The 23,216-nt window shown below is 39.9% G+C and overlaps 1 protein-coding gene across 1 annotated transcript; it reads right to left on the reverse strand.

Moving 5' to 3' along the window:
- Positions 1–1,609: 1,609 nt before the first annotated feature.
- Positions 1,610–13,226, reverse strand: LOC106573508 (leucine-rich repeat, immunoglobulin-like domain and transmembrane domain-containing protein 1). Its single transcript, XM_014148629.2, has 4 exons — positions 12,953–13,226; positions 11,990–12,450; positions 5,665–5,970; positions 1,610–4,992 (listed from the first exon to the last, which is right to left on the reverse strand). The coding sequence occupies exons 1-4, from the start codon at positions 13,084–13,086 to the stop codon at positions 3,935–3,937; spliced, it is 1,959 nt and encodes a 652-aa protein (XP_014004104.1). The 5' UTR covers positions 13,087–13,226; the 3' UTR covers positions 1,610–3,934.
- Between the last annotated feature and the right edge of the window lie 9,990 nt (positions 13,227–23,216).

Here is a 23,216-nt window from a genome sequence, read left to right on the forward strand (position 1 = left end):
GGGTGATTTTGAGAAATGAATTGTTGTATCAAGAACATTTTCAAACACCCAGCACTTGGGAAACATAGATCAGTGGTGGACAACCCTCCTGGAGAGCTAGCAGGATTTTTCCCCAGACCTATTTCAAAGAGATAGTTAACCAAAATAACAAAGTACAAAATGTTTGTGTCCTTACTTTGAAGGCAGTCTATGGACTAGGAGATTGCAATCTATGATTTGGTTACCCACTGCCATCAGCCATTAATTTTAGTATTTCCTGTGCAGAGCATTCCCACTGACCTTCCCAGTGTTTCTGACATTTGACTGTCTCCCCATCTAATTTAATTAATATCTGAATAAAGTGTCAAACCACCTAAAAAATATGTTGAGATATTAGCATACTTTAAATTTCATCCCTCAAAAATAGCAAAGTAACAAAGTCGTCAAATTTTGAGTGTTCATTTAATGTTCAAACCATTCCGAATATACCTGAACGTTTTTTTAACATAGTCGCATGAAAATCTGTCGCCAATTGGATAGAAACCTAGTTACTGACATGAACATATATTCAGACATAGGAAATATATGCCTTTCCTACGCACTTCTCAGTAGTTGGTTTTCAGACAAACATGCTGACCACATCACTCGCGTTATGTGTGCAAAATAAATGTACACATACATGTTATTCAATCATTGCAACCACACTGCTCGCGCAGTCAACGAGCATCTGTGTAGCCAGGCGCTAAAGTAGAACTTGGTTCTATATGTGACGCTTGACACGTTGCAAGTCCCATCTCCTCATTGGTTTATAGGAGCATATACCCAATTGGGTGACTGAAAGATAATCTGAGGTCCACACTCCAGTCAGTGGTGGTAATGCACGTTAAAGTTGGTTTCCAACCGTCCTATAAAGTCCAAAGAAGAAGAAGAATCCTGACAGAGGAGAGATTACTAGAAACAAACTCGGTTTACCCTTTTATCTGTGGATTAATTGTCGGAGTAGAGGACCTTTTCAGTGCATTTCAGGTAAAATAATAATCCAATGTTTATATCCCAGGACAAATTAGCTAGCAACAGCAAGCTAGCTAGCTAAATTGCCATAAATGTTTCATGCTTTTGATATGTCCCCAAATTAATTTAGTTGGTTTAGAGTTCGTTTTGATATTTCAACCTGCGTGTCCTGATCACGTCTGGTGTGGGTGGACAAAATCCCTTGCTTGCTCTGAATAAATGTATTTCAACCACTGAAAACCCTCCCACTTGCTGGCCAACAGATTTTCTCGTGGAGTTTTAATTCAATAGGGTTTTCAGTACCTTTATCTAAAGCTATCCATTTAAATTTGGTGTACTTTTACCTTTAATTCTCACGACAGACTCACTAGATTATATGGAGAACGGTTCAGAATATTAGGGATTACTGAAAGAAAGCCATATATGCCTAAATACACACATATTCATCTCCTTTTCACCACCAATTGGTATATTAAAAAAAATCTGACCTTGTATATTATTTAGGGTTAGGAAAGCATTCATGAATAAAAAAAAAATGGTTTGGAGAGCCTTTACGCACAAACATTGAATCAAATGACATTTTATAAATATATTTGTGAATGAAAAATGCAGTGTTTTGATTCATCCTGAAAGTTGCCATATTCAATTGTTCAATCCAATTAATATTAGAAGGTTAGAAAAGTGTACAATAGTTGAACAGTAGTCCTATAAATGTACTCTAATATTCCTCACTAATCATGGAACTGTGATGTCAACGGTCGAGTCGTCATGAACCATGCTCCAGGTTTAAACTGCTACATAAGGTCTGTGTTCCATAATGATTCAAATAGGCTATATGTCCCAAATTAATGCACAACTTGTAATACATTAGCCTAATATCATCCACTAATGACGCTCAGTAACAACCAGGCAAACACGGAGGAAATTAAGTTAAACTAACTATGCAATGGAATGATTCAAAATGCAAGGAAATTAAGACTAAAGTCAGTGACAGTTATGAACGTATGTGGGTATAACTGATGGTGGCTACCAATAGTGGCTAATATTTAACATGATACAAATTGTAAGAAATACATTGAAAAGTCCAGACATATAATTAAAACATTCTAGAATTTATAAATGATCTCGGGAAGGTTTGGCGCTATACTGTCATTATAATTAAAACATTCTAGAACTCATAAATGAACTCGTTAGGTTTGGCGCTATACTGTCATTTGTACATGGCTACAGAAATCTATAGCTTGGGTCTCCAAATTTCATCCCAAATTATAAGGCCAGCATTTCATACACTTCACTGTGGAAAAGGTGTTACAGTATGTTAATATGCTTCAGTTTTCTGCCATATGACTGGTTTCACATTTGTCTCCAGTGATCATAAGGTAAAATATATCTGAAACAATTGTAATTTATATTTACAATCCCCTTATCCAAACGACTTAATCATTTACTCAGCTCTTATCAATAGCTCTTATCAATTTGTACATTTCAGTGCATGGAGAAAGGTGTTTTTAAGTAGATTTTCCACTTGGAACCAACAGGTTGCTCGTCCTTATTCATCATTTCATTGCGTGTAAAGGTGTTGGAATTGTGAGGGAATTATGTCAAGGTCAGAATATGTTCTATCTGTACACACATCTCCGAAACACCTTAATTTCTTTGATCTCCACCCCCAATATATAGCGGATAAATAGCATGCTATTCTCATGCTTAAGTCAAGGTCAGAATATGCATAGAGAGAAAAGTGCATAAAAATTGATTTACTTTCCATTTATGTGCGTTTTCTCTGGTCAGAATCGGCCCCTATGACATTCAGGCAACCATTATAATATATTTACAACCCAAAAATGATGTGAAATGCACTCATAACTTATGACATGGGCAAAGTATTTAGACTAAGATGCATCTGGGCTTGATAGCAAGCTAGCTAAGCTAACTGCAGGCTAACTAGGCAAAGCATTGCATCATGGGAGACAAAATGCACCCTGGGAATTGTAGAATGCTGTAGATGAGGGCAATGCAGAAGCTTCAAAATGACAATAACTAGAAATCATGCAGTATGACTAACAAAAATGACAGAACATCACAATGTGTATAAAATCTTACAGTAGTGCATATATACCAACAGCATAATAAATGTTGATAAAGGGGCGGAATTGTCCTTTATCTATGATAAATGTATTTGAATGAAATACTCTGGGGGCTTGTTCATTTAAAACTAATAGTTCCCCATATGTGTAAAAACTCATTACAATATTCAAATTCTCTGTTGAAATACTATACATTTCAGATGTAAAAAAAATATTAATAATTTAATGTCAGAACTCCTTTAAACTGATATTTCCATGATGGTGCATTGTCCAAGCGTCATCTGATAGAACCCCCTATGTGGTGGAGCCCAACGTGGGTGGAGAGGTGGGAGAGAGTCCTGTGCCCTGTGTGAGTGTGTTTGTGGGCGGCTAAGGTGAGAGAAAGGGAGAGAACCAGATATGTGTGTGGGGCTACCGTAAGTGAAAGGGAGACAGTGAGGTGTGTGTGTGGGACTGTGGTGAGTGTGAGCATTTCGACGAGGTGTGTGTGTGGGGCTGTGGTGAACCTCAGAGAGAGTGTGAAGTTTGTGTATGGGGCTGTGGTGATGACGAAGTGTGTCTGTGGGACTTTGCTGAATTTGAGGTTGAGAGAAAGGATTAGGTGTGTGGGGACAAGGTTTGTGTGTGGGGCTATGGTGAGCACGAGGTGTATGTATGGGGCTGTGGTGAGCATGAGGCGTGTGCGTGGGGCTGTGATGAGAGTGAGGTGAGTGAGGATGAGACGTACGTGTGGGGCTATGATGTAGATGAGGTGTGTGTGTGGGGCTATGCTGTAGATGAGGTGTGTGTGTGGGGCTGTGTTGAGCCAGAGTGTGTGAGCGGGGGTGATAGCATGGGGAGGGAGCTGGAGCATGATGTCAGCAGAAGTACTCGTTGGGCTGTCCCTCTATCTTAGCCGTGGCCTCTGAGTCCAGACTGGAGCGGGCCGACAGCAGTCGGTTGGAATCCTCAGGGTTGAGTCTGGTCAGGTACTCACCATCCAACCCTTTAGCCTTGGTCCCGGGGGACAGCGTCTCAAAAGTCACGTACGAATCCTGGATGTCCTTGGACTTCTTGCCCCACATCTTCTGGATGCGCCTCTTGAGTGCGCCACAGCACACGATGACAGTGAGCGGCACGGCGATGACGCACGCCACCGTGATCACGATGACGTTGATGAGCTTCTGGGTGCCGGCTGCGCTGGCCGCCTCATCGGTTGAGAAGATGACGCACTGCTCCTTCTTGGGGATCAGGCCCCGGACGCAAACGCAAGCAATGTACTTGGTCTTGGGCACCAGGCCCTCGATGAAGACGCGATTCTGGCCCGCCGCCACATTGATCTTGCGCATGTCCCGCTCGCCGAAGACAGCGTAGAGCACGCTGAAGGCTGTGGTGTTCTTGGCCTTGGGCGCCCGCCAGTTCAGAGTGATGGTGTTCTCTGTGTCGCCCAACACCTTGACAGAGCGAACTATCCTGTCCGGGTCATACTGGGCCTGGGCCAGGTTGCTCAGGTTGGTTTTCTCCAGCTCCAGGAGTCCATCTGGACTAGGCAAAGTGGTTGGTCCAGGGGTGGCTTTATCTGCCACACTCCCCACACCCTCAGGCGCAGGGCTGGAGTCCAACACAACAAGTGGGGGTGGAGGGCTGGTGGTGGGAACCCCTACCCTAGCCACCAGTTTCTCCTGGTATGCTGCTTTCCCTATCCCATTGGGTTTCTTGACTTTGTTTTTTTTTACGGCAGCAGCAACCACGCTGGTTAGGTTGTTGTTGTTGTCGGGTTTCGGGGGTGCTTCGGAGATAACTAGGGAGATGACGGCCTCGGCATTGCCGGCGTAGTTATTGGCCTTGCAGACATACTTCCCTGAGTCGTGGTAGGACACAGCCGGGACACTGAGGATTGACCAGGCGATGCCTTCCTTGGAGTTCTCCTGCTGGACTGTAGTGCCAGAGAAGTGACATGGACACAATATTAGTCAGAGTATAACATTTAAATAAAATAATACAAAAAGTCATACAAATAGAGAGATTCCCATTGAAGGTGTTTTTTAGACCAGGAACATCCTTAATCAGCGTCCAGAAAAATGGCATCCAATATCGAAAAAATCCAATAATTACAACAACAACAAAAAAATCTGTAATGAATCCCGTCCTTTACATTAAAAGTAAAGTATCCAGTATTGGATGGAAAATTAGCTGTGTTGCTTTCACAGTGCCCTGGGGCTGACACCAAGGATATAGCTCTAGCTCTCTGTTTAATTACCAACATATTAACGCTACAGGGCAAACTGAATGAAAGTTTCTTAACCACCCGCGACGCACGCGTGCAAACTCACACACACGTGTACAGACTCAGAGAGAGAGAGAGAGAAGGCTCTATTAAATCGGTATCGTAGACGATTAGCGTTACATCGTGATTTCAATTTAAAGACAATGTTCCTGTGTTAGTGGAGATAAACTCTGCATATGTCAGCTCAATCAGAAATCATATTTAAGATTTCTATTGCGCAATCTGTAACGCTTCAGTGATATAGATTGAATAGAGCCCAGAGAAAAAGAAGCGCAAACACACACACACACACACACGTACACAAATCTCTTGCTGACTTACCTGTCCCGTTCAGGGCTTTCCCATCCGCCCTCCGCCAGGCCAGATCCGGACTGGGAATGCCAATGGTCCCGCAGCGCAGCAGCACATTGTTTCCCAAGGCGCTGCGGACTCGCGCCACTGCTGTGTGAATGCGCGGCGCCTGGCACCTCCGCAACTCGGCGTCGCTGAACAGAACACCTGACAGGCTCTCGGGGGCGGAGCAGCGGAGACGCGTGTCGATTAATGCCACGGAGAGTGTTGGCGACTTCTGAAACTGGATCAGGTTGTACAGGCGGCAGTCACACACCCAGGAGTTGTCATGGAGACCTGGATGGTTGAAGTTCAACTCATTCATTCACATGTCAGAATACAATTGAACTTTGAATTCTGTGATTAACAAAATAACACTAATGGGGGTTGGTGAGGTCAGAGAAGAGGGGAAAGCATAAGAGTAACTGTTTGAAGTGGGGGAGATGTTATAAGAAGGGCCCACAGTTTTTCCTGGTCAGGTCACGTGGTCAGGAAAAACTCCTGGCCCTGGTCACTTTATAAACACATTGTGAGAGTGTCTGTCTGGTTTCACAGCTTTACTGTGTGGCTACAGATGACTGCTGTGGATGTCTGTGTGAGGATTACTTACATGCTACGCTAAACTACAATGACGTGGTGGTGATGCTGACGATGACGATGGTTAAATTGGGATTAAGGCAGTGATCCCACAATAGTCAGATCATGTTGGCTTTTCCAGATGCTTTTGGAACACATCACACATTCTTCTTTATAGGGGGGTTCTACTAAGCTATATGGCATTTAAGACCCCTTTAAGTATCAAAAAATATATAATTATTATTTATTGAAAAAATGTATTTGGCCTTACTGCTATTAGCATGCATTGCATAACAAATTCACTACATGGAACAACAGAGTCCTCTCCCCAAAACTAATTTAAAGGAAGTTTGTTCTGAAGTGTTTGTCCTATATCTGAGAGATTTAAGTTTTATTAAATTTAATTTTGAATTTACATGTATTTAACCCCTTATTTTTGGCATGAAACAGTCTCCATATATACTTCCATTCATTTTTTCAACTGGTACCGAGGGACCTTCAGACTAGTATGGTAAAACAACTGACATGTACGTGTTCATCTCACCTTTGCACAGATGGGTCATGTTCTTGTGTAGCCTAAACTGTTCGGACGCTACAGACAGAAGTTTGCAGATAGGCTGTACCAACTTGACGAGTCCCAAGACATGTTCGTGAGAGATTCATATTTCCAAAGAGGGATTATAATAGTTTGTAGGCCATACTGTTCGAAAGCTACAGATGATTTTGTGAGAGAACCGATTTTCGGGATGTCTCATGGTCTGACAAACACCGCTCTAACTCCGTCAGCTTTCACAGAAGATGCAGAAGTGCGACATAGGTAAATAATGATTCATAAGATCATTAATAAATTGATCAATGCAGGTCCTTATAAACCATTTACGGTTGTGTCTCAATCCACTGCATCTGCCGGTGTCGGCCATTTGCACCAGTCTTCTTAGGAAAACATATGGTCTTCTCACTAAAGGTCTTCTCACGAAAACATATGTAAAGCCCGAACAGTTTGAGCTAGAAACTATTTGGACCCCACTATCGAAAGCTGAGATTTGCACGTTTGAGCAATTTATTTTTGGACTATCTTTTTTTGCCATGTATGAATATGTAATTCAATGTGCTTCTATGGGCTAATAGCAGTAAGACCAAATGCAAAGTTTCATCAGATAATTGTTTTATATTTTTTTGATACCGCCAGGGGCTTATGACCATATAATTAAAAAATATATATATTAGCATAGTAGATATCACCATCTAGAGGCTTAGATTCTTAGGGTTAAGGTCTCAAAATAGCCCCTAGAACATATCAATGGTTAAAGAAGTCAACAGCAAACGTCATCCCCCACGAATGATGCAGCGTCCCTCCTTGGGCCAATTAGAGACAACAAGTCAAATGGGTCAGGAGAGATGCTTGTTCAAAGTTTGGAATTTCTATTGATTACTATAGCGCTCCACTTGGGTCAATCAGTGTAATTTGGTAAATGATGGCTCTCTATGTCAAGACGCATCATCAAAATTGGGTGAGTGGTGTCTGAGATATCATCATGGGGGACAACAGCAAGCACACTATACAGAGGATGTTTTAGAAAATATAGTCAACATTTTAATCCAAAACAGTTATGCTGTTGTAACAGTGTGATATGTACAGTGCCTTGCAAAAGTATTCATCCCCCTTGGCGTTTTTCCTAATGTGTTGCATTACAACCTGTAATTTAAAATGATTTTTATTTGGATTTCCTGTAATGAACATACACAAAATAGTCCAAATTGGTGAAGTGAAATTAAAAAAATAACTTGTTTAAAAAAAAACATTAAAAAAAGGAAAAGTGGTGCGTGCATATGTATTCACCCCCTTTGCTATATATTGTATTCACCCCTAAATAAGATCTGGTGAAACCAATTACCTTCATAAGTCACATAATTAGTTAAATAAAGTGTGCAATCTAAATGTCACATGATCTGTCACATGATCTCAGTGTATATATATATATGTATATATACACATGTATATATACACACACCAGTTCTGAAAGGCCCCAGAATCAGCAACACCACTAAGCAAGGGGCACCACCAGCAAGGGGCACCACCAGCAAGGGGCACCATGAAGACCAAGGAACTCTCCAAACAGGTCAGGGACAAAGTTGTGGAGATGTACAGATCAGGGTTGGGTTATAAAAAAATATCCAAAACTTTGAACATCCCACTGAGCACCATTAAATCCATTATAAAAAGGTGGAAAGAATATGGCACCACAACAAACCCACAGCAAATCAACAAATCAGCAAAACAACAAATCAGAGAGGCAACAAAGAGACCAAAGATAACCCTGAAGGAGCGGCAAAGTGGAGATTGGAGTATCTGTCCATAGGACCACTTTAAGCCTTACACTCCACACAGCTGGTCTTTACGGAAGACTGGCCAGAAAAAAGCCATTGCTTAAAGAAAAAAATAAGCAAACACGTTTGGTGTTCACCAAAAGGCATGTGGGAGACTCCCCAAACATATGGAAGAAGGTACTCTAGTCAGATGAGACTAAAATGTACCTTTTTGCCCATCAAGGAGAACGCTATTTCTGGCACAAACCCAACACTTCACATCACCCCTAGAACGCCATCCCTGCATGGTGGTGGCAGCATCATGTTGTGGGGATGTTTTCGCAGGGACTGGGAAACTGGTCAGAATTGAAGGAATGATGGATGGCGCTAAATACAGAGAAATTCTTGATGGAAACCTGTTTCAGTCTTCCAGAGATTTGAGACTGGGACAAAGGTTCACCTTCCAGCAGGACAATGACCCTAAGCATACTGCTAAAGCAACACTCGAGTGGTTTAAGGGGAAACATTTAAATGTCTTGGAATGGCCTAGTCAAAGTCAGACCTCAATCCAATTGAGAATCTGTGGTATGACTTAAAGATTGCTGTACACCAGCGGAACCCATCCAATTTGAAAGACCTGGAGCAGTTTTGCATTGAAGAATATGCAAAAATCCCAGTGGTTAGATATGCCAATCTTATAGAGACATACCCCAAGAGACTTGCAGCTGTATTTGCTGCAAAAGGTGGCTCTAGAAAGTACTAACTTTAGGGGGGGGTCAATAATTATGCACACCCAAGTTTCTTTTTTTTTGGTCTTATTTCTTGTTTGTTTCACAAGAAAAAATATCTTCAAAGTGGTAGGCATGTTGTGTTAATCAAATTATACAAACCCCCTCTAAAATCCATTTTAATTCCAGGTTGTAAGGCAACAAAATAGGAAAAATGCCAAGGGGGGTGAATACTTTTGCAAGCCACTGTAACTTCAGACACACTATGCTGAGTAAAGTAACGTTTTTCCTCTGAAAATGCTAATATTAGCGTTTCATGGCAATAACCTTTCTACAAAAGCCAAAGTGTGGAGTGCAGTCACTCCTTAAAAGCAGCTGCAGTCCTGGGTTTCTACGAACCTAACATATGGAATTGTTTTAACCTCTGCGGGATCGGTGTCCCTATACTGGGACGGTTGAGCTAACGTGCGCTAATGTGATTAGCATGACAGTTGTAAGTAACAGCACACTTTCCAAGACATAGACATATCTTATATGGGCCGAAAGATTAAATTCTTCTTAATCTAACTGCACTGTCCAATTTACAGTAGCTATTACAGTGAAAAAATACCATGCTATTGTTTGAGGATTCTGCACAACAACAAAGAAACACATCACGGCAACTGGTTTGAAAGATTCACCCCTGAATGTACTTACATTCAGTAATCTTGCTCTGATTTGTCATCCTGAGGGTGCCAGAGATAAAATGTAGTTTTGCTTGATTCTACAGTTTGAACCCCTGCTTGTCTCTAGCGCCACACCCACCCCACCATCTAGATGTGTGAAAGTTAGTGTTTAAGCTAATGATCCATCATATATGACATTCCTGGGAGTGTGTAAACTTACATTTTGTATTACCATATATTTTCTGTATGTTCTCTATAGTTATGTACTTAAATGTATCAATTGACCAATTCGGCACATTTGGGCTTACTTGATGTAAAATATTGTCCAATGTCCAATTGATCACTGGATCAATCTGCAATTTTGCATACAGACTGATGCACATCTAGTGGCCAAAATCTAAATTTCGCCTAAACTGCACTATTATATTATGGCCTCTCTCTTGCATTTCAAAGATCATGAAAAAAAAATAGAAAACCAGATCTAATGTCTTATATTCTCCTACATTAATGTCACATTTCCACAAACCTCAAAGTGTTTCCTTTCATATGGTATCAAAAATATGCATATTCTTGCTTCAGGTCCTGAGCTACATGCAGTTAGATTTAGGTATGTCATTTTAGGTGAAAATTGAAAAAAAGGGTACGATCTAAGGATAATTTAGATAATTGATTTTAGATAATTGATCATTTAGATAATTGATTTTACATTTTAGGACCCCTGTAAGTATTCAATACATACATACATACATACATACATACATACATACATACATACATACATACATACATACATACATACATACATACATACATACATACATACATACATACATACATACATACATACAGTTGAATTTGGCCTTACTGCTATTAGCCTATAGAAAAGCATTGAATAACAGATTCACACATAGAAAAACAGTCAAGAAATGCATCAAAAGGAAATATGTTTTGAAGTGTCTGTCCTATATCTGAGAGACATAAGAAAGCTCAGAATATTTTGTTGTTAGAGTGGAGTGATCTGTATACCTTCCTATTCACTTCCATTTGTTTTTCAGCCTGGTACTGGGTTACCTTCAGACGAGTCCCGTGACACTTGTGGTGGTTATAGAGCAAAACAGAGAACACCATAGTGTTCGTGAGAGTCAAATCTTTCCATTGAGGGGTCATATTAGTGTGTAGGCCAAACTGCTCGGACGCTACAGACAGAAGTTGGCACATCGGCTGTTCCTATTTCAGACAAGTCCTGTGATGCTTCTAGGGGTCGTAAATCCGTTCCAACTCTTCAGACGTTTTTGTGAGAAGACCGATTTTTGGGAAGTCTCGTGGTCTGAAACACAGCTGTATCTCTGCCACCTTCCACCGCAGATGTGGCAGGCCGACATCGGCGGATGCGGTGGATTGAGACGCAGGATATGCATGAAAACATATCTATAGCTTAAACAGGCAGATTTTGATGGGAATATTTGTATTATGCTAATTAGATAATATAATATATGCCATTTAGCAGACACTTTTATCCAAAGCAACTTACAGCCATAAAGTTCAGCCCTGGCGCAGACATCAACTCTAGGGGCCAAAACATTTATAAAGTATTCATAAATAGGCCTCACTTTACAATAGGCCACGCAAAGACTTAACTAATGATTAGTACATGGTTTACAAGGACCTATATTAAACATCTTTTGAATTATCTTATTAATCATTATTAAATACTTAAAATTTTGAATAAATGTGGGAATAACTAGCTAGTTATTCACACACATAAACAACTTAAGTATTTAATAATACTAACATTTACAAATGGGAGAGTAATGATAAATAAATGAATAAACGAATTACTAATCCATTATAAATGCTTAATTATAAGGTGTTATTACAAAGTGATAGGGCACTGATGTCCTGTGGTTTTATATTAGAGCTGCCTTCTAGCCACATCTCACTTGTAAATGAGATTGTACCTCAATGGTACATGTGATCACCTGTTTAATTCGGTTAGATAAATAGAAGGAAAAATAAAAGGTAAAAATCGCTCTGCCTTACCAAGTATCATTTTGGAGCTATCTGGGCCATGCGGAGATTTAACTGTTAGCCAGGTGGCTAGCACCTCGGCCGGGACAGTCAGAAGGTTGTTGCTGGACAGATCCAGGTAGGTCAGGTTTGTTATATACATTGTGGCGTCTGCAGGAACTGAAGTCAACCGGTTGTTGTGCAAGTCCAGCAGCCTGAGGCTGGACATATCCATAAGAGACTCCCAGGGGAACGCAGTGAGGGCATTCCCATCCAGTCGCAGCTCCTCCAGATCTAGCAGCCCACGGAAACTGTCCGGGTTGAGAGTGGACAGCACGTTAAAGGACATCCAAAGGAACTCCAGATTGGGGAGGTAGTTGAAGGCTTCACTTGGGATCCGTTGGATGGCTGTTTTCTCGATACGCAGCTTGGACGTGTCCACGGGGATACTGGCAGGCACAAGGGAGATCTCGGGGTCGTTGCAAATGACACTCCTTAGGAAACATAACGGGATGTGTTTTATTTAGGTTTATATTATTTCAATTAAAATGTGTGAGGAAAGAAACAAAGTGATTATTATTTGAACTGTATTGTTGTAAAAAAAAGAAGAAGATTGCTGTGAATTATTTATGTGAAATTCATAAATTAATTTATATTGGCTATATGTCCATTAATATTATAATTATTTGCATCATAATTATAGTCAATCAATAACACTCTCACGAAAAACTAAACTCCGAGAGATTGTGAGAGATGGAGAGTTGGTCGACGTGCCATCGCAAAATAATCCTACATTAAATACAATTGGACATCATGCACTCCCCTAATTGAATTTGTCCACGTGCTGATTGCACAGTTTGCGGCAAACATATGTGATCATGGGAGAAAAGTATCTTCAATTAGAGAGAATGCATGTGCACATGAGTGCGCAAACAAATACATCGTGAGCATAAAGCAATCTTTTGTTTGGCATTGTCATTCATTTATTCTACTCACCTGGCCTTAGATCCATCACTTAGGTTGTGAAAAAAACAGCTGCACTGCGACGGGCATGCACTCGCCGAGGAGGGAAACGCACCTGTCGCCAGGTAGAGTCCCAGGAAGAACACGAGGAACATTTTGGCCCACATTTATCTGCAGACTGCACAGCTAGTCTGCATGCATCCAGGCAGCGCCACTGAAGCCAAAGAGACCGGAATATCTAATTTACCGGAATATCATCTGCATGGTTTTGTCCCACCGCTTCGCTGTCCCATAGTGATCAGACTGCTATGAGTCCCAAGATAAAAAGGATAGACAAGGATTAGCGAAAGGACTGTAGTTATTTTCATCTGGATGCGTATTGCATCCCGGAATCCGCAGAGATGTCCCTATTTATTATCACCAAAAATACTTCCGAAATTGTCATAATCCACTGATGTTTTTTTTTTTTTCTCCCCCACAAATTCAGTGTGTTCATTTAAGCCCTGCCGTGACTGCTAATCTGTTGTAGGGCTGCGTTGGTTTTGCCACAAGGTGGCCCAAATACAGCACAAATGCCGGATCCAACGGGACTGCTATTGTCAGCTGTGAGCTCCGGAGATTCACTGCATTCATTTTCACATGTGCATTCAGGAAATGTCCTTTGGTATGTGAATACCTACTCAATTACCAATTCAGTATTTCAATCAGAGTAATTTAAATGAACAGTGTTATACTAAAAGCTTAAACATGCAATGTTTATTTATGGGTTAAAGTAACATTGCTAGGAATGAATGGAAGAAAAGAGAATCTGAAAATACTTTAAGTGGATTTTGCATTTGAGAAAGAAAATGTCCATACAGTGCAGCACCCCTGGAGCAGTTTAGGGGTTAAATTACTTGTTCAAGGGCACAATGGCAGAATATTGGTGACTAGGACACTGATGTCAGCAATTCTCCGGTTGGCGACCCACTCCCCATCAGATGTTTCCTGTCAGAGCTTGGCTATAGTAGTTATGATGACCCACTCAGAACCTTGCAATAGGCTTTTCATTTTCACAATCTAATAGCACAACCAAATGACCTGAATTGCAGTTAAGATTGCATTAATAAAAAAGTACATGGTGCAAGTGATCAATGCTTGTCAAGATTCTGCACAGATTATTAAAGCAATTGTGAAGATCTCTACAAACCTGTGACTATCTTCAAAATGCACACTTTCTATGATTACATACGAGATTGTATAGTTACAGTACACCAAAATGTGGCCATTGATGTTTTACTCATTTTAAATCGTGTTTGGTCTTCTACACAGCCAAAAATCTACATAAAAAAAATCTGGACAGTGCATTCGTATAGTATTCAGACCCCTTGACTTTTTTCAAATTTTGTTACTTTACAGCCTTATTTTAAAATGTATTTTTCCCCCATCATCAATCTACACACAATACCCCATAATGACAAAGCAAAAATGTTTGCACATTTATTAAAAAATAAAACAGATATGACATTTACATAAGTATTCAGACCCTTTACTCAGTACTTTGTTGAAGAACCTCTGGCAGTGATTACAGCCTTGAGTCTTCTTGGGTATGATGCTACAAGCTTGGCACACAAGTATTTGGGGAGTTTCTCCCATTTTTCTTTGTGGATCCTCTTAAGCACTGTCAGGTTGAATGGGGAGCGTTGCTGCACAGCTATTTTCAGGTCTCTCCAGAGATGTTTGATCGGGTTAAAGTCCGGGATCTGGCTGGGCCACTCAAGGACATTCAGAGACCTGTCCTGAAGCCGCTCCTGTGTTGTCTTGGCTATGGTTCCTCAACCACGAGACACTTGCATTCAGTCTGTATGGTTAATGCAGCATATGCAACACTGTTGATGACAACGATGCAGTTGTCACTTTTCTTCTTAATATAAATCTACTAGCATTCTATAATTACACTATCAGCTCGTGTTTCTTACATCTGCAAACAGCTAGTTTGTATTTTCTTAGCAAGTTGTTCCTAAATCTTGTTAGCCACTAATGCTAATTGCTAGCTAGCTAATAAATGTACTGAGTAAGAGCAAGCGTAATTACTGATTGTGTAGACCTAAACCAGCATGTTGTTTGTGCAACAGTGTCTTCTAAATTAACCTGTTTGGGCTAGGGGGCAGTATTTTCACGGCCAGATAAAAAACGTACCCAATTTAAACTGGTTACTACTCTTTCCCAGAAATGAGAATATGCCTATTATTAGTAGATTTGGATAGAAAACACTCTGAAGTTTCTAAAACTGTTTGAATGGTGTCTGTGAGTATAACAAAACTCATATGGCAGGCAAAAACCTGAGAAAATTCCAAGCAGGAAATGGCCTGTCTGAGATTTTGTAGTTCTTCTTTAGATTCTCTATCGAAACTACAGTATCTCTGGGGTTACGTAGCACTTTCTAAGGCTTCCATTGGCTCTCTAAAGCCTTCAGAAAGCGGATTGAGGCGTCTCCTGTCTCTGGGCAGAGTATGGTAGCTCAGTTTGTCAGTGGTCTGCCTGGTGACAAGGAGATTGGATATGCGCGGTCCCGCGACCATGCTGTTTTTTCTTTTTTCCTCTTTGAATGAATACACTATTGTCCGGTTGGAATATTATCGCTATTTTACGAGAAAAATACCATAAAAATTGATTTTAAACAGCGTTTGACATGCTTCTAAGTACGGTAAAGGAACATTTAGAATTTTTTTGTCTCGAAATGCGCTCGCGCGTTACCCTTTGGATAGTGACCTGAACGCACGAACAAAACTGAGATATTTGGACATAACTATGGATTATTTGGAAAAAAAACTACATTTCTTGTGGAAGTAGCAGTCCTGGGAGTGCATTCTGATGAAGAGTAATTTAAGTAATTTAGTAAATTCACCGGAAGTTTTGGGTGGGGATACATTTTCTGAACATCACACGCCAATGTAAAAAGCTGTTTTTTGATATAAATATGAACTTGATTGAACAAAACATGCATGTATTGTATAACATAATGTCCTAGGAGTGTCATCTGATAAAGATCATCAAAGGTTAGTGCTTCATTTAGCTGTGGTTTTGGGTTTCTGTGACATATATGCTTGCTTGGAAAATGGCTGTGTGATTATTTTGGGCTATGTACTCTCCTAACATAATCTAATGTTTTGCTTTCGCTGTAAAGCATTTTTTTGAAATCGGACCATGTGGTTAGAGGACCTGATCCCGGTATTGGGATTTATTGTCAAGAGACCATGGCAGGAAATTCAAAACTGCAAGAATCTAATAATTTCAATTTCTCAAACAATCAACTATTTTTCACCATTTGAAAGATAAACATCTCCTAAATCCAACCACATTGTCCGATTTCAAAGAGGCTTTACGGCGAAAGCATAAAGTTAGGTTATGTTAGGAGAGTACATTGAAAATAGCTGTGTGTAATGTTTTGTCAATTCAAAGACAGGCGTCACCAAAAGCAGATAACCAGCTAAAATTATACACTAACCTTTGACAATCTTCATCAGATGACACTCCTAGGACATTATGTTATACAATACATGCATTTTTTGTTCCATCATGTTCATATTTATATCCAAAAACAGCATTTTACAGTAGCGGTGAAATTCAGAATTTTTTCTCCCTCAAATGCTTCCGGTGAATCAGTGTTACAATTTACAAAATTACTATTCGAAAACATTGGTAAATTATAATATTGTCATTCAAAGAATTATAGATTAACATCTCGTAAATGCTACCGCATTGCCAGATTTCAAAATAACTTTACTGGGAAATCACACTTTGCAATAAACGGGATGCTATGCTAAGAACAATAGGCTAGGATATACAGGTTAGCACCATCTAATATCAATAACACTATTGTAAATAATCCCTTACCTTCGATTATCTTCATCAGAACGCACTTCCAGGAATCCCAGGTCCACAACAAATGTGGTTTCTTTTGACAAAGTTCATAATTTATGTCCAAATAACTCCAAGTTGTTCCATGTTGTTAGGCGTTCAGTAGGCTCCTCAAAATGTAGGGCGGGGGGGGAAAGTCACGACGAAAAGTTAAAAAAAAATCTATTTACGTTCGTTCAAACATGTCAAACGTTGTTTAGCATCAATCTTTACGGCCATTTTTAACGTGAAACATCAGTAATATTTCAACCTGACCTCTCCTGTGTCTTGAAAAACGTTTTTGAAAAATGTCTCGCCTCACATGCATGTGCAGGTGCACACAATAATGAAGTGACGACATCCCAGGGACGTCAACTTCCCTGCATTCGGTCTCTGTTCATCATAGACGCTTCAAACAACTTTATAAAGATCGTTGACATCTAGTGGAAGCCGTAGGAAGTGCAAAATGAATCCTTTGTCACTGTGTGATCTATTAGCAATGACTCGAAAATAGTACAGCCACAAAATTCTCATTTCCTGGTTGTATTCTTCTCAGGTTTTTGCCTGCCATATGAGTTTTGTTATACTTACAGACACCATTCAAACCGTTTTAGAAAATTCAGAGTGTTTTCTATCCAAATCTGTTAATAATATGCATATCCTAGGTTCTGAGTTGGTGTAGGAGGCAGTTAAAAATGGGCACATATTTTTTTCAAAATTCTCAATACTGCCCCCTAGCCCGTAGAGGTTAACCTCTTGGGGCTAGGTGGGACGCTAGCGTGCCACCCGTGGTGCACTCCATCAACAGCAGGTGCATTTCAAGAGCGGCAAATTTGAATCCAAATAAATGTCAAAATTCAAATTTTTCAAAAATACAACTATGTTACACAATTTGAAAGATAAACATCTCCTTAATCTAACCACGTTTTACGATTTCAAAAAGGTTTTACGGTGAAAGCATAAATTTAGAGTATGTTAGGACAGTACATTTACAAGAGTTGTGTGTAATGTTTTGTCAAGTCAAAGACAGGGTCACCAAAACCATAAAACCAGCTAAAATGATGCACTAACCTTTTACAATCTCCATCAGATGACACTCCTAGGACATTATGTTAGACAATGCATGCATTTTTAGTTCTATCAAGTTCATATTTATATACAAAAACAGCGTTTTACTATGGCATTGATGTTGAGGAAATCGTTTCCCTCCAATAACCGGCAGTCAAGTCAGCGTCAGAAATTAAATAATTAAAATTAGAAAACATTGGTAAAATATTATATTGTCATTTAAAGAATTATAGATTTACATCTCTTGAACGCAATCAACTTGCCAGATTTAAAAAATAACCTTACTGGGAAATCACACTTTGCAATAATCTGAGCACTGCGCCCAGAAAAATACGCGTTGCGATACAGACTAGACGTCATGTTGGGGAGATCTAAAATCGAAAATACTATGTAAATAATCCATTACCTTTGATTCTCTTCATCAGATGTCACTTCCAGGTATCACAGGTCCATAACGAATGTAGTTTTGTTCAAAAAAGCTCATCATTTATGTCCAAAAATCTCCGTCTCGTTAGCACATGATGTAAGCCAGCCGGACTTCTCGTCATGAACGAGGGGAAAAAATATATTTCCGTTCGTTCAAACATGTCAAACGTTGTATAGCATAAATCATTAGGGCCTTTTTTAACCAGAACATGAATAATATTCAAGGTGGACGAATGCATACTCTTTTATAACGTATTGGAACGAGGGTACCCAACATGAAGTAGCGCGCCAGGTGTCTAATGGGACATCACCGTTCCATGGCTCTTGTTCGGTCAGATCTCCCTCCAGAAGACTCAAAACACTTTGTAAAGGCTGGTGACATCTAGTGGAAGCAATAGGAAGTGCCAAAATATTCCTAAACCCCTGTGTTTTTCAATGGGATAGGTTTAAAGTCAATACAACACATCAGGTATCCACTTCCTGTCAGAAAATGTCTCAGGGTTTTGCCTGCCAAATGAGTTCTGTTATACTCACAGACACCATTCAAACAGTTTTGGAAACTTTAGAGTGTTTTCTATCCATATATAATAAGTATATGCATATTCTAGTTACTGGGTAGGATTAGTAACCAGATTAAATCGGGTACATTTTTTTTATCCAGACGTGCAAATGCTGCCCCCTAGACCCAACAGGTTAACGAGAGTCTTGTCTTTAAAATGGTGTAAAATAGTCATATGTTTGAACCCAAAAACCCCGGAACACTCTAAACAAACACCCCTCTACATAAACACATAGCCCAACAAACCCCGAACCACATAAAATAAACACCCCCTGCCACGTCCTGACCAAACTATAATAACAAATAACCCCTTTACTGGTGAGAACGTGACATAGACATTCTATTTCCATGATTCCAACAGTTAACCCAAGTGTTAACGCAAGTCAAATTGCAACATTTGGTTAAAAATATGGCCCAGATTACTTGCCCAGATCGTGCAGCCCTATGTGGCAGTGTGGAAATGATCTCAAATGCAGACATTTATGAAAATTATGACTTTTTGGTGGTTGAAGTTGAATTGAACAGTACAAAACAATCAGAATGGAGAAAGACCCATTGAAATCACTTAGAATGTATGTGTTGCCATCCTAGGGTCATGCACTACTCAAAGCAAATGTAGAACTTTTATTATTAAAAAACATAAAATACCGTAATATACCGTCAATCTTTTTAACAATATTGCCCAGCCCTATGTCCAATCAATTGAATTTACCACCGATGGACTCCAATCAAGTTGTAGAAATATCTCAAGGGTGATCAATGGAAACAGGACACACCTGAGCTCAATTTTCGAGTCTCATAGCAAAGGGTCTGAAAACGTATGTAAATAAGGTCTGTTTTTTTTTATACATTTGCAAACATTTCTAAAAACCTGTTTTAATTTTGTCATTATAGGGTATTGTGTGTAGATTGATGAGGACAATTTATTTAATCCATTTTAGAATAAGGCTGTAAAGTAACAAAATGTGGAAAAAGGGAAGGGGTCTGAATACTTTACAAATGCACTGTATATACTGCTTGGATAGTTCCATCTATGTCACTGGCTTAGTCCTATTCTTTAACTTAGAGTTCAATTTTTTAGGATCCGCACTTTTTTTTCAATTTTCACCTAAAATGACATCCCCAAATCTAACTCCCTGTAACTCAGGCACTGAAGCAAGGATATGCATATTCATGGCACCATTTGAAAAGAAACACTTTGAAGTTTGTGGATATGTGAAAGGAATGTAGGAGAATATAACACAATAGATCTGATAAAAGATAATACAAAGAAAAAAAAACTTTATTTTGTATTTTTGTTGTACCATCATCTTTGAAATGCAAGAGAAAGGCCATAATGTATTATTCCAGGCCAGCTGCAATTTAGATTTTGGACACTAGATGAAAGCAGTGTATGTGCAAAGTTTTCGACTGATCCAATGGACCAATGCATTCCTGTTCAAGATGTTGTATCAAGAATGCCAAAATGTGCCTAATATGTTTATTAACCTAGCCATAACAGGTTAACAGAAACACTTAAAACTCAATATTATATAAGAGCCTAATGTTCAGCTTCCTGTGTCAACCAGAAGTGCCTTAAAATGGTGTCATAGGGGCTGTTTTGAAGGGTTAAAAAGGTCAGATCTTTCCACAACTTCATATGTGTGACTAGGCAACCCTCATGAACTGTAAATCAGTCATGTTTCCTATCAGATGTCAAAGAAAAGCTCTCTCACATACACACACAGCAAAGGACGGAGTGACACAGTGCGGTGCTTAAAGACACAAAGAGCCTGCAATGGCATTACCATTATCTCTAGGCTGAGACGAGTTCAACGAGATGCCCCGCTTGACCGTAGGTCGTTCGGTCTGAGCGCAGCGACCGTGAGAAAACTAGGCCCAAAATGATGCCTGCACCAATATGTCAAGTGCTTTTGGGTGACAGTGAGAGAACCGTTAGGGTTAGAAGCACAATTCAACCTCAGGAGCTTTCCTGAGGTCCTCCCGATCTGTGCAAGCCTAACCTTGACCCTGTGGCATTAACCCTTCACAGTGAAAAGAAGGTGTTTAGATCAAACAGTGTCCAATGACTTCTCTCCCCATAGGAATACAATGACAATTCTCCTAAATTCAACCTGAAGTCTATGTGGGTTATGAATGCCTTATGAACCTGTCTTCTATAACAATCCATCAGGCTACTGTGAGGTCTACCTGTGTCGATTCTAAGGTTCCTGTGACAACCGGAAGTTGTTAAAATCACCCTAGAGCTATAAGCAACCTGCAGATAGTGAAAATCACGCAACTCAACCATGTGTCATTCAGTCAATTCTTAAGGTAGAGACTTCATATTCAGGATTATGTTTATGTCTACCCCAAAGACAACGTGTGTGGAGCAAGAGCTTCCTGTGACAACCGGAAGTTGTTAAAAACAGCCTAGAGCTATTGTCATATGGCCACCTGCACATAGTGAAAATCACGCAACTCAACCATGTGTCATTCAGTCAATTCTTAAGGTAGAGACTTCATATTCAGGATTCTGTTTATGTCTACCCCAAAGACAACGTGTGTGGAGCAAGAGCTTCCTGTGACAACCGGAAGTTGTTAAAAAAAGCCTAGAGCTATTGTCATATAAAACACACATAGTGAAAATCACGCAACTCAACCATCTGTCATTCAGTCAATTCTTAAGGTAGAGACTTCATATTCAGGATTCTGTTTATGTCTACCCCAAAGACAACGTGTGTGGAGCAAGAGCTTCCTGTGACAACCGGAAGTTGTTAAAAACAGCCTAGAGCTATTGTCATATGGCCACCTGCACATAGTGAAAATCACGCAACTCAACCATGTGTCATTCAGTCAATTCTTAAGGTAGAGACTTCATATTCAGGATTCTGTTTATGTCTACCCCAAAGACAACGTGTGTGGAGCAAGAGCTTCCTGTGACAACCGGAAGTTGTTAAAAAAAGCCTAGAGCTATTGTCATATAAAACACACATAGTGAAAATCACGCAACTCAACCATCTGTCATTCAGTCAATTCTTAAGGTAGAGACTTCATATTCAGGATTCTGTTTATGTCTACCCCAAAGACAACGTGTGTGGAGCAAGAGCTTCCTGTGACAACCGGAAGTTGTTAAAAAAAGCCTAGAGCTATTGTCATATAAAACACACATAGTGAAAATCACGCAACTCAACCATCTGTCATTCAGTCAATTCTTAAGGTAGAGACTGCATATTCAGGATTCTGTTTATGTCTACCCCAAAGACAACGTGTTGAGTAAGAACTTCCTGTGACAACCGGAAGTTGTTAAAAACACCCAAGAGCTATTGTCATATGGCCAATCAGCAGATAGTGAAAATCACGCAACTCAACCATGTGCCATTCAGTCAATTCTTAAGGTAGAGACTTCATATTCAGGATTCTGTTTATGTCTACCCCAAAGACAACGTGTGTTGAGTAAGAACGTCCTGTGACAACCGGAAGTTGTTAAAAACACCCAAGAGCTATTGTCATATGGCCAATCAGCAGATAGTGAAAATCACGCAACTCAACCATATGCCATTCAGTCAATTCTTAAGGTAGAGACTTCATATTCAGGATTCTGTTTATGTCTAACCAAACGACAACGTGTGTGGCGCAAGAGCTTCCTGTGACAACCGGAAGTGGTTAAAAACAGCCTAGAGCTATTGTCATATAAAACGCACATAGTGAAAATCACGCAAGTCAACCATCTGTCATTCAGTCAATTCTTAAGGTAGAGACTTCATATTCAGGATTCTGTTTATGTCTACCCCAAAGACAACGTGTGTTGAGTAAGAGCTTCCTGTGACAACCGGAAGTTGTTGAAAACACCCAAGAGCTATTGTCATATGGCCAACCAGCAGATAGTGAAAATCACGCAACTCAACCATGTGCCATTCAGTCAATTCTTAAGATAGAGACTTCATATTCAGAATTCTGTTTATGTCTACCCCAAAGACAACGTGTGTGGAGCAAGAGCTTCCTGTGACAACCGGAAGTTGTTAAAAAAAAGCCTAGAGCTATTGTCATATAAAAAGCACATAGTGAAAATCACGCAACTCAACCATCTGTCATTCAGTCAATTCTTAAGGTAGAGACTTCATATTCAGGATTCTGTTTATGTCTACCCCAAAGACAACGTGTGTGGAGCAAGAGCTTCCTGTGACAACCGGAAGTTGCTAAAAACAGCCTAGAGCTATTGTCATATAAAACGCACATAGTGAAAATCACACAACTCAACCATCTGTCATTCAGTCAATTCTTAAGGTAGAGACTTCATATTCAGGATTCTGTTTATGTCTACCCCAAAGACAACGTGTGTTGAGTAAGAGCTTCCTGTGACAACCGGAAGTTGTTAAACACACC

This window comes from Salmo salar, chromosome ssa18 (assembly GCF_905237065.1).
Source record: "Salmo salar chromosome ssa18, Ssal_v3.1, whole genome shotgun sequence".
Classification (NCBI taxonomy): Eukaryota; Metazoa; Chordata; class Actinopteri; order Salmoniformes; family Salmonidae; genus Salmo; species Salmo salar.

Excerpts from the sequence above, each read along its gene's own strand:
- LOC106573508 (XM_014148629.2), bottom strand. The coding sequence starts at position 13,086 with ATGTGGGCCAAAATGTTCCTCGTGTTCTTCCTGGGACTCTACCTGGCG. Across the intron at positions 12,451-12,952 it reads AGTGATGGATCTAAGGCCAG|GAGTGTCATTTGCAACGACC; the intron begins GTGAGTAGAATA and ends ATGTTTCCTAAG. Across the intron at positions 5,971-11,989 it reads TAGCTCCAAAATGATACTTG|GTCTCCATGACAACTCCTGG; the intron begins GTAAGGCAGAGC and ends TCAACCATCCAG.